At 38.4% G+C, this 12,229-nt stretch overlaps 2 protein-coding genes across 4 annotated transcripts in view; both read right to left on the bottom strand.

Moving 5' to 3' along the window:
* Positions 1-12,229, bottom strand: part of LOC100538410 (M1-specific T cell receptor beta chain-like) — a 46,658-nt gene that overhangs the window by 20,165 nt on the left and 14,264 nt on the right. The window contains exon 3 of the mRNA XM_085236140.1: positions 4,498-4,501. Coding sequence (XP_085092266.1) covers positions 4,498-4,501 — 4 coding nt within the window. The remainder of the gene's footprint in view (positions 1-4,497; positions 4,502-12,229) is intronic.
* LOC104912840 (T cell receptor beta chain MC.7.G5-like) lies at positions 947-10,303 on the bottom strand. 3 transcript variants are annotated; one of them, XR_014886432.1, is made up of 5 exons: positions 10,207-10,303; positions 5,522-5,854; positions 4,198-4,283; positions 2,303-2,409; positions 947-1,226 (listed from the first exon to the last, which is right to left on the bottom strand). XR_014886432.1 is itself a non-coding variant. In XM_031555628.2 (5 exons), the coding sequence occupies exons 1-5, from the start codon at positions 10,241-10,243 to the stop codon at positions 1,200-1,202; spliced, it is 522 nt and encodes a 173-aa protein (XP_031411488.1). In that variant the 5' UTR covers positions 10,244-10,302; the 3' UTR covers positions 947-1,199. The 3 variants fall into 3 exon arrangements, 2 of the variants coding, with proteins under 2 accessions (XP_031411488.1, XP_085092250.1); XM_031555628.2 differs by having other exon boundaries at positions 4,266-4,283; positions 10,207-10,302; XM_085236124.1 differs by having other exon boundaries at positions 947-2,409.

Raw genomic sequence — 12,229 nt, forward strand, 5'->3', positions numbered from 1 at the left:
GCTGGCCAAGGGGACATTCCAGAACATGTGACAAAAACAGAGAAATTGGCCATTGGTGGTGCTCCATCGCTGAAGGATGGGCAGTAGGTGGTGGTAATTACATTGGTTTTTTTGTTTGTTTTTTTAATATTCTTTTGTTATTATTATTTTGATTGCTTTACCTTCCTTTTTTTTGGTCCTATCAAACTGTCTTTATCTCAGCCTATGAGTTTTATTTTTTCTCCAATTCTCTCTCCCATCTCACTGCTGGAAGGAGTGAGCAAGCACTTGTTTGTTCCTTATCTGCCTGCCACAGCAGCCGGTCATGTAGTGTAACACAAGGAGAAAAACTTAGCACTACATAGGCACAAACATCAACAGCTGCATCACTCTTTTCTCCTCTGGCTGATCAGGATAAAGGTCTGCTAACAGAAACTATACAAAGCGTGAATCCCTCCAGTAGCTCACCTTGGACACTCAGGCTATTCAGGAACTGGCCCTAGATCGTTGGTCTCCTCACATGCTTGTAGAGGGACATATGAAGCTCTGAAGACTACAGCCTCAGTCTGCTTCCTCATATAGACCCTCCCTCCTTTTCACAGATACAAAACCTCAGTTCCACCCTTTCCCCCCTCCCCCCACACACGCACACAGACACATACACTGAGACCCACACATATGCACTATCAGTCTCCCAGCAGTTGACCTGGATCCTCACTCTCTCAGTCACTGATAGTGGGGCATGCAAGATTTTAAAGCTTGGAACCCCACTTTATTTGCTAGAACACAACATCAGCAATTGATGAGCCTTCTAATATTCACACAGCAGATAGATTCTTCCTCTCAGTACTGTCATTGAATGTATTTTAATGTGTATATTTTATAATATAAGTGCCACTGAAGTTGTGGTGTAGAATAGTATTGCAACAAAATACCAAGTTGGGAAAAAACACTCAAGCTTCTTGAATGGAGTGACACAAACTTTATTCCTAATTTAAGAAGCTGATGCCTCTGAGCAGTAAGGAGGTGCTTTAAAGCTAGGACAGAGATTACCCTGCATGTCCATGGGAAATCTGGCAGTGATTAAAGCAAAGCTGAAAGAACAGGAGAGAACAGAGAACCATCAAGAAAGAAGATATTAGAAGCTTGGACTCTACTGCAGAAAAGAAAAACGTGGAATTTGTTGTTTTCCTGTTGATGAGATGGAGGAGATTATTCACTTATTCTTTATATGGCTTGCTACCAGCCTAAACGAAAACAAAACAGAATAAACAATTAAGCAAGAGCATGGTGAAACAATAGTCCAAACCTACAACTGCCTCTACTGTTGTTTCCTGAGAACATGCACAGAAATGAGCATGTCAAGTTGATGGGGCCAGGCTCTTTTCAGTGTCATGCAGGAATAGAATGAGGGGCAGGGGACAGAAACTGGAACATAAGAAGTTCCATATAAATAAAAGGAAGAAGACTCACCTGGACACTTTCCTGTGCAACCTACTGTAGAGAACCTGCTTTAGCAGGGGGCTGTTATCTAGAGGTTGATTTCAACCCCTACAGTTATGTGACACTGTGCTTCTGTGAAGTTGTAGCTCCTTCAGCCTTTCCTAGTAGCAAGAACATATCTTGCTACAGAAGTACCCATACATATTATTTACTTACATACTGAGTTAATAGCTTTACCAATAAATAAATAAATAAAAATAAAAAATAAAAAAAAATTCACAAATGATTGTGACCCAGTAATGTACTTTCTCGTGTAGGCTTCAAAAAGGAGGAAAAAAAAGTCTTGAAAATAACTGGGGTTGTACTCATACTCACTCTTAACTCTATTATGTCCCTTCTCAAACACAATTCCCAGTCCACATCTAAAGAAAGTTGGTGCCGAGGCTTCCACTACTCTTATCAGAAATATCTATCAGGTATTTGAAAAGATTACAGATAAAAAATATTTTATGTCTGTTACTAGCTGCCTAAAATTCTCCCATTTTTTTAGATTTATGCCATTCATTGTATATATCTTCTTCAAACCACTGATTTCTACTTTTGCTGCAGGCAAGTGTCCCTCCTCAGTGATTACAGAAAAACATGATGTGTCTGATATTTCCCTTTGCTTTCTGGAGAAGTTGTGCTTACTACTTCTTATCTTTTTCCATATGTTTTCAGAAAAATTTCTCTGCTGGACAGCATTAATTTTGTTTGAGCTCTGGAAAAACTGTAACAGAAAACTTACTAGTTGTGATTTTTTGTGATCGTAAATTTTGTTTTGTCCACTAATCCTTGTACTAGTGGACAAGCTCAGCCTGTAAGTGATGCATCAGCATACCTTGACTTTCCACATCAGAGTGCACACCAAAATTGCATAAAGGAAGGCTTTGGCACACAGAATGAGGTAAGTGAGCTTCATAGAATTTCCATAATGCAAGTAGGACTCTGCAAAGCAAATGCAATTTGCGTATTAAATTATCATCATCTGGAGAGACTTGATACCAGAAATGTACCAGAAATACTTGAAATCTTTAACTAAGCAAAGGAATTACAGTCAAATGAATGGTTATGTTGATATCTGATATGGCTCAGAACGGGAAAGAATATTGTGATTCAAAGAATGACAGGAGAAAGCAATCCTAGAAAAGACACAGACTGGCTTTATGATAAGAAACTATGTTCTGACTGGGAATGGTTAACCTTTGTGTTTCCACACCTGATAAAAATGTAGGCTGGTCATGTAAATCCCCCTTAGGAACTTGAATTAAGTTGAATTACAAGACACATTTGTTTTCACTTGTTATTGTCAGTAAATGCTGTCATATCAGGTAAGTTTTACACAGCACAAAATAACATGCTATCTAGCCTTTTATTTTAACAGCTTTCTGATCTCGCCTGACCAACCTGGTGGTCTTCTATGATGGAGTGGAGGCATCAGTGGACAGGGGAAGGGCAATGGATGTCATCTTCCTGGACTTCAGCAAAGTCTTTGACATGGCCCCTCACCACATCCTTGTCTCTAAATTGGAGAAGTGTGAATTTGAAAGATGGACTGCTAAGTGGATTAAGAATTGTTTGGCTGGTTGCAGCCAAAGGGTTGTGATCAATGGTTCTGTGTTGGGGATGAGGCTGGTCACAAGCAGTGTCCCTCAGGGGTCGGTCTTGGGACCGGTGCTCTTCATCATCTTTATCAATGGTATAGATGAAGGCATCGAGTGCACACTCAAAAAGTTTGTGGATGACACCAAGCTGAGCAGTGCAGTCAATATAGCAGGGGGAAGGGAAGTCAACAAAAGGGACCTGGACAGGCTGGAAAACTGGGCCCATGAAAAGCTAATGAGGTTCAAAAAGGCCCCTGTGAGGCCGGATTTGGAATACTGCATCCAGGCCTGGGGCCTCCAGCACAGGAAAGACATGGAACTCTTGGAACAGATCCAGAGGAGGGCATCTAAGATGATCAGAGGACTGGAGCACCTCTCCTATGAAGAAAGGTTGAAGAAAATGGGATTGTTTAGCTTGGAGAACAGAAGGCACCAGAGAGACCTCATTTTGGCCTTCCAGCACTTGAAGGGAGCGTATAAACAGGAGGGGGTATGACTGTTTACATGGATTGATAGTGATAGGACAAGGGGGAATGGTTTTAAACTGAGGCAGGGGAGGTTTGGGTTAGATATTAGGAGGAAGTTTTTCACTCAGAGAGTGGTGACACACTGGAACAGGTTAGTCAAGGAAGTTGTGGATCCCTGGAGACAATCAAGGCCAGGCTGGATGTGGCTCTGGGCAGCCTGGTCTGGTGTTTGGCAATCCTGCACACTGCAGGGGGGTTGAAACTAGATGATCATTGTGGGCCTTTTCAACCCAGGCCATTCTATGATTCTATGATTTTCAATTTCAATGTCATAATCACTTGGCTAGCATGATTTTTTTCTTTCATGGATGATTTTTTTCTTTCTGCTAGAAAAAAGGTAAAATGTAGCTTTCCTATAGAAGGTGATGTTGAAGACTGGGGGAGATAGAAAGAGCAGTGACAGCATGGAAAGGTTCCACATTTTCTTCTATTATTTCAAAAGGTAAATGTAGATAAGAACCATACAGAATGCTGCTCCAACCTTCACTTTTTTCTTGTTGTTTGTTTTTTTTAAATAACAGAGGTGTCACTCAGATCTGAAAGGGTAAGTTACCCTTCTATAATAAAGAAATTTAATATATGTCTCTCTCACCTCTTATACTTACCATCAGTAAAACTGGAATTGAAATACAGATGTTTATTTGCCTATGAGAAGATGAGAAGGTACACATACCTTTAGTAAGCATACATCCTGAAAGACAAATGAAAACAAAAACATCACATCTTTCTTTGGTGTGAACAAACACATTTTTGATGTTTGCGTTTACAGTATCTATTTTACTACACTGAGTATTTTTCATTTTATGTTAGTATATATTTTATGTTTTTCTATGTTCTTACACTAAGAAAATTTGAATAAACCTTCAAAATTTTCTCTCTCTATATAGATAATACTGTAGATACACGGTGCTATGAATATGAAGACATACAAATACCTATATAATTACAAATACATTTGTGTCATGAACAAACCACTGTCTAGAAATAAATAGCCCATACCATTTTTTCCCTCTTTTAAGCGATTTCTAACTTGTACACTGTAACACCAGAATGTGATGGAAAGTATGGCAGTAATAGCAGAGTGATAAAGTGTTCAACTGCAGCAAAAGAGGACGAGCCCAAATGTAGCAGCCATGGACACAGAAACAAAAGAAGAAAATTTGCTTACCTTTGGGAGGCCTCAGGAAGGCAGGGATCTCCAGTAAGATACCCTCACCTCCACTGCCAGCCCTTAATATGAGGTCATGGAAGGGGGTGGATCCCAGCTCCACAACCTTCTGGTCACTCAGGTGTATTGCATGCAACTGAGCAACCCTGGGTTGGCCCTGCCTTCCTACCAGGTGCTCAATCACTGTTTCAAGCCATGACTTAGCATTTCTCCTCATGGGAAGCATAGGCCCCTCACTGCAAGAAAGACACTGAGGCCCTGGAACATGTTCAAAGGAGGGCAACAAAGCTGGTGAGGGGTCTGGAACACTGGCCATATGAGGAGAGGCTGAAGGAGCTGGGAATGTCTGGAGAAGAGGAGGCTCAGGGAAGATCTCATTGCTCACTATAACTTTCTGAAGGGAGGTTGTAGTGAGCTGGGGGTTGGCCTCTTCTCTCGTGTCATTAGTGATAGGACCAGAGGGAATGGTTTCAAGCTACGGCAGGGGAGATTCAAGCTGGACATTAGGAAGTATTACTTTTCAGAAAGGGTGGTCAGGTACTGGAATGGACTGCCCAGGGAGTTGGTGGAGTCGCCGACCCTGGGGGTGTTCAAGGAAAGACTGGATGTTGTGTTGAGGGACATGGTTTAGTGGGAGCTATTGGTAGTAGGTGAACGGTTGGACTGGATGATCTTTCAGGTCTTTTCCAACCTTGGTGATTCTATGATTCTGTGATTTCCACTATGTAAATCATGGCAATACTCTTTTGTTTTTTACTCACCAGTATCACCATAGATGAATTTATGTATTGATTGGCTTTCATTCTTAAAAAATTCGGCAATACACTCAAAACGATTCAGAGGGTTGAACCACTCTTGGTCTGAGATTCTCAGTCTGCTGGTCAATGAGTAAGTGCTCCCATTTGATGTGGAAATCTCATCTGTTCCCACTCCTTCTGTTCTCTTCTCGTCATTCACCTTCCAGACTAAATTGAGGTTATCAGGGTAGAAACCGGAGGCCAGACACACCAGTGTGGCCTTCTTCTTCTGTTGAATCTCTTGCTTTGATGGTGAAAAGATGGCCACAGTCGGTGGTTTGATTTCATTGGTCTTCCCTGAAACAGTAATGTAGAAAGTAACATAGCCCAGAGGCTTCATTACTTTCTCAACAACCCCTTTTAACTATGAATTTTTTGGGCTGTGCAACTGGCCTTTTAATAAATTCCTAGTAGACAGATAATTATCTGTAATACAGATATGCACAAGTGCAAAAATCATTAGTTATACAGTAATATAAAAGCTCTAGCAACAGAAACGCAGTACTATTTGCATTTCTCATGTTGTCTCTATTAGAACAGAACAGTTGATAAGAAGCAGAGCAAACATATTGGTAGAAAAGTACACAGTAGGCCTGTATTTGTGATGTTGTACTAGGAGATAAAATTCATAAGCATCTTCAGCTGACTGTGGCACATTCTTGATGTTATAGTAAGACATGATGTTTACTGCTATTTTCAAAATTTTACTTCCATGTGATACCTTACTTGTCGCTCAAGGTATGATACCATCTGAAAGGAAAGAGTTATTTATTCTCACTGTCTGAATCACTTCAGGTACATAATCTAAAAGTGAGTAGGACAAGTTTATCTTTAGTTCTTAACTTACTATCCTATTTTACGACTACGAAATATTGATTTATGTCATTTATTATTTAGGTTATCCTCAGAATAAGAAAACCTCATATAAGACTTTCCAAATAAAATGCATATACACTCACAAGAAAAAAATGTTCCATGTCCTAGATGATTCATATCCGTATATGTATACAACATCTACAGTCAAAAAGGAGCTAAAAGGCTACGGTAAGATGTTACTTACTAAGCAGTAAACCCAAAATCAACTTTTTAATATTTTTGTTATATTTCATGTATATTTTTCTAGAGATCCATTTTTTAAAAAAAAATCTTATCTAGCATGACAAATCCACTGGGTCTGCAGAACACACATGGAAAGAGAAATTCATGGAGAGAATTATGGACAAAGACTTTGTACTGTTTCTATGTGATGGAATTATGAATTGTGGATGCTTTTCACGATCATTTTCTCTTTTCTAGAGTGGACACATATAAATCAAAAGAATTTTATATCTTGCACATATAAGCTCATGCAGGCCTCAGAAGAGGTATAGTAATTCATAGTAATGTGTCTTCATAGTCAACTCACTAGAAAGTTTTGAACTCCTCTGCATCCATTCCAGCTAACACAAACTAAAGTTGATTACTTTTACTTCCAGTAGCTGGTTGTGTCTTTGTTGTTTAACTCCTAATGTATCTCTAGTATAACATCAGTGTGGTGGCTAATGAGTGAAGACATGGAAACAGGTGAAGAAAAGAAAACACAAATAGTGATGGAGGTTTAAAAACAAACAACAACAAAACAAAGAAGGAAAGCTGTGAAAAAGGCTTACAGAGAGAATAAAAGTAAAAAGAATTTAAAAAAAAACAACCAAACATAGCCAGAGAATTAGCATATTTAAAGTGGAATAAGGAGACTGATGCAAGCAAAAATAAAGGCAATCATAAAACATGTTGTCATCAGCCCATTCTGTTCTGATTGTCCATGTTGGTCAGTAAGCTCACTGATGCAATGCTTAACCACGTATGCCCTTCCTTACTCTCTTCACTCATCCCAGAGAAAACGTATCACAGTTCTTCCATTCCATTTTCATCCAGTAAGATCACTTTCATGATTTCTTGTTATCTTTAACCCGTACTTTCATTTGAAAATAATCTATGTATATACTATATATCATTAAGAGAAATTTTCAATTGCCCTTTACATCAAGCACTTGGGCAAAATCATAACAGCTTGTGCATAACTTGGACTACAGTGTCAATTCCAAATATAACTGGTGCAGTTAAAAAGCAAAGCTGTACCTCATCAGACTACAACCCACAAAATCCTTGTGTTGCCCTTATCAGTCTAAGTTCCTTAAGATGGGAATATTGAAAGGAACGTATTCTGGTGTGTATTTCTACAGTTTGGTATCAGAGCTTGCAGTGGCAGATGGAAAAAGAAGTTTTACTCTGGGATTCCAAAATGCTCAACAGGTCAGGTAAGCAGTGTTAAATTCTTTTCTGCGTGAGGAGAAGGCTGGAAAAGTAGATGGAGAAAAATAGAAAGAGTAGAGGAGAACAGTGCACTTTCCCTGCTCAGAAGAGCAAGAGAAAGAGAACATAGACTTTTTAAAAATCAGGAACAGTGAAAAAGAAAGATAAATGGAGCCAGTGTCCCACTGCAACTTCAAGCAGCCTGCTCAACATCTATTGTGAGAAAAGCAAAGTACCAACAATCTGCTCCTTCCCTGCCATATTCAGCAGCCACAAGAATATGAACAGTGAGCATGGTCAAACCTTCTAAATGTTGCTTTTGATTGATACAAAGCGAGACAGAAGAGCTCACAAAACATACAGACCAAAGAGGGATCTGTTTTCTTGGACAATGGGAGCAGAATTATTTTTATCATTTCTCCCATCATGAAGCTTTCAGTCAGAGAAGACAGAGCAGAACAAGTCAAAGCTAAAAAGGATCTTAAAATTAGTGTCTGCAAACCCTATGCTTCCATATCTGTCTTCCTTTTTTTTTTTTTTTTCCTTCCTAATAAACAATTTATAAAGAATCTGTCCTGTCCTTGTGGATGGGGGAAAAATTACCATTATTTTGCTGTTAGTTAAGAAATTCTTTTATCCCCTAAAACAATATTACATATACTACAGAGATCTGACTTTTGACTTACCTAGTACTGTGAGTTTTGTCCCAGTGCCAAAGAACAATTTTTCATTATTCACACTATTTTACAGCTGCATTAAAACCTCTCTGCTACTGTCCATTCTCTGAACAAAGCTTCAGGACTAACCCTCCCTCATGTGGTAGACAGTGAAACAAAACATACATTAATCTATTGTCTCCTAGGAAATAAAGAAAGGTCTGTAAAGGAACAGCAACCGCGTGTCTGTCTAATCTGGTGAGACAAGTCCCAGAAATTCCTCTTCAGAACTCTCTGATACAGGCATAGGTGAATCAATTTGTGCAGCTTTCAAAAATTCTTTACAGGACACTTAAGAACATGCAGTACTAGAATGTACTCCTCCTGAAGAGAAAGCAGATTTCTTTCCTTATTTTCAGCTGAAAAGACTCAATTCTTTATTTCCCCATCTCCTTTCAACGTCATTAATAGCCTTTTCTTGTAAAATAACTGTTTTGGTTTTTTTTTAGCATACAAGTTGGTTCATAGTATCAGCAGTCAATGATGAATCAGCGTATTGTTTTTCATCAGCACCTCAGATTCACACCATATTAAAAAAAATAATCATAATTAATTGATCACCTCCATTGAGGGCCTCAATTTTTCCTATGGAGACAGAATTTTATCACTTGAAAGTTTTTTTGCTCTGCAATGAAGGGCTGGTATAAAAGCATGTGGCATCAGTTCTTCTAATTCCAGGAATAATAGTAATGAGAAGAAGAGATCACCATCACTGGCAACCCTGCCTGCAGCAAGGGGGTTGGAACTTGATGATCCTTAAGGTCCCTTCCAAGCCAAGTCATTCTATGATTCTATGATCTATCAGTCTTAGAAACACGTTTGTTTTCTTCTGGATTTGGAAAGAGTCCAAATCCTGAACTATGACCTAGAAATAAATGTTCTCCGAAAGTTATTTTAATTTGAAAAGAGTCTTTTGGTGATATTCATCAGCTTTTTATCATCTATTCTGAAACAGTATGACTCTTCTACCAAATAGACTTTTTAGCACAATCCTAACAAACTTGTTATACAGAAAGAATCTTGCCATGCTGTGGAGAGCTGTTTTCTATCTTTAACAATTGATTGTTAAACAGCTGCATAGAGCTGTTAGTATTGCCTGTGATAAAGCTGAGTACTTTTTGCTTCTGCTTTGTTAGCTAAAAACTAGTAGACATATGTCTTTCCCAGTTATCTGATTTAACGTGTTTTAGCTTACCCCCATAAGATTTAAGTACTTTGTTTTTAGAGTCTTGATTTTCTTTTTGAGACCTCTCCTAAATGTAACTGTAAATCAGATAGCCTTTCAGTGTTATCTCCACAATAACCTGGAAGCACAGTTACACTTTTCAAGAACAGTGATTTTTGCAGGTGTTGATTTATTAAGAATATTGATGACATGCATATATTTTTCAACCCATTTTCAACTTAACTCATTTGACAGACAGTTCTTTATTACAGAAAATGTTTTCTTTCAGTTATTCAAAGTGAGATATGTGTCCTTACCTAGAATAGAACTTAATCTAGTCTCCAGAATAGACTGGGCAACTAGAACATCAGTAAAACATCAATTTAATAAAGAAGAAAATAATGCTAAAGTGAAATAATCTGATGAGAATAACCAGGATTTAAAGTGATTTAAAAGAGAAAAGAAAATTTTCTTACCGATCACTGTAAGTTTCGTGCCACCACCAAAATTCATGTTAGTGTCACTATGACATACTGTTGTATCATAAGTTAAGAGAAAGAATGCACTGCAGTTGAGTTTAGTAAGCAGAAACTTAAACAATATTTGCCATATCTGGAAACTCAATTTCTATCTAAATGACTGTGGCAGAGCAATAGCTTGAAATCTCATTGTATCATCTGTAGCATTTATAAGAGCATTTTTTCAGAGTTCATTTGTATTTTTGTCTATATTTCATTCTTAGAGAGAAGTTCTGAAAAAACTATTTGCCATGTTTTCCTCATTGATATAATGTACTATTCTCATTTTGGAGACATAAATTTTATGGAGGTGTTCAAGGTGGTGTAAGGGGGCCAATGTCTAGAAATATAATTACTCCATAACTACAGCTTCCATACTGTCAGGCTTATACTCTAAACACTGAGAATGTTTTATTTCTTTAACTTGTGAAATCTAGTAATCAAGTTGATTTGTGGTGGTCACAGTTGCACACCTTTTCATTTAGTTGCTTCTCCTTTGTGATAGTGAATTAAGGCAAACCCTTTTTTTTTTCTTTCCCCTTCAGCTATCTGATAGTCTTGCAGGATTCCATTCAATTTTCTGATAGTTTGAAAGTAATTCACATAAGGACTGTCCAGAAGAATCATTTGGCTGGTCTCAGACAAATTCTTTATCGTCACTAGGAAAAACTGCAGATATCATGGAGAAGGATTTGAGAAAAACACTGCCTTGAAAGGCATGAGTCATTCTGTGAATGCTGGAGACTTACTTGCAAGAGAAAGCCCTGACAACCCTTTTATATATTGCTTCTGGAAGATATATGCTACATTTCAGATTCTTCTGTCACATTAATAAAGAGTCATTTTGAGGGTAGCAGCAATTATTGCTGCTATCTTATTCCATCAGAAAGATATTGTTTGCTTCACATACTGTGGTAGATTTAGATGCATCTGCAGTCAATCTGGTTTGCTGAAAATTATTTCAAGGTCATCAGAATCCACTGGCTTGCTTTCCAGACAGGGTAGGGTTGCAGCTCTCAGATGATGAAGGTAAGTACAAACATACTGTTTATGTCAAGAGAAACAAAGACAGAACATGTCCACTGTGCTGTAGAATGCTCTCTAGTTGTCTTAACATACTCTCCCATGTGACTTATGCAAGTATGGGTTTTTGTAAAGACCTCCTGGGAAATGCATCATTGTGTATCCCCCTGTCCCCACAACGGTACAGTCTCGTACAAAAACAATTCCACCTGTGTCTCCACTCTCTCATTTTGTCATCCAGCCACCATAAAATTTTTCTGTGGAAACCACAGGCCACTTCCTTCCTCTGCCACTTCTCTGTCTGTCATAGTCCAATTAATCTCCTGTTGTACATGTTATCCATTAATACATCATTCCAACAGTTCTTCCTTTAGACAAAAATGATTCTTTGTTATGATTACCTAGTTTTATTTGCACTTATTTTTCACTATGTAATTTCACGGCAGTAGTCATGGTGCTTTCATCCCCACTCTTCTGCTTCAGGATGATAACAGAACTCAAGCCTTCTGTAATTGTTTTACATTGAAAGTGATTTGCTTACTACAGACTGGTGCTTCTTTTTATAGCCTTGCCTGACTGTGAATATCTTCTTCAATCTCTGTTGTACTTGCCATTTGCTCTGAAAGGGATGGAAGTAGGATGCTGGGCAATTAGCTTGTATTCTCTGGCTGCCTGTTGCTGGAAGCAGAAATACAGTCTTCTGCAGGTTGCTTATGACTGATGAAAAAGCTTAATCTATGAGCAAAATCTTGCCTTCATTTTGGAGACTGAAAGGGGAGGAGACTTCCAGTGACAGGTTATAAGGTACTTTCATATTTCTTTCTTACACATAACTAAATGAAGACACAAAACTGCATTTTTTCCTCCATACCCAGTTAGCCCAGGTATGATGAAAGATCTGTGTGAGACTGTGCAGACTGGCAGACACTGAGGCAATACAATGCAGTATTTAGATATG

This window comes from Meleagris gallopavo, chromosome 1 (genome assembly GCF_905368555.1).
Source record: "Meleagris gallopavo chromosome 1, MGAL_WU_HG_1.1, whole genome shotgun sequence".
Classification (NCBI taxonomy): domain Eukaryota; kingdom Metazoa; phylum Chordata; class Aves; order Galliformes; family Phasianidae; genus Meleagris; species Meleagris gallopavo.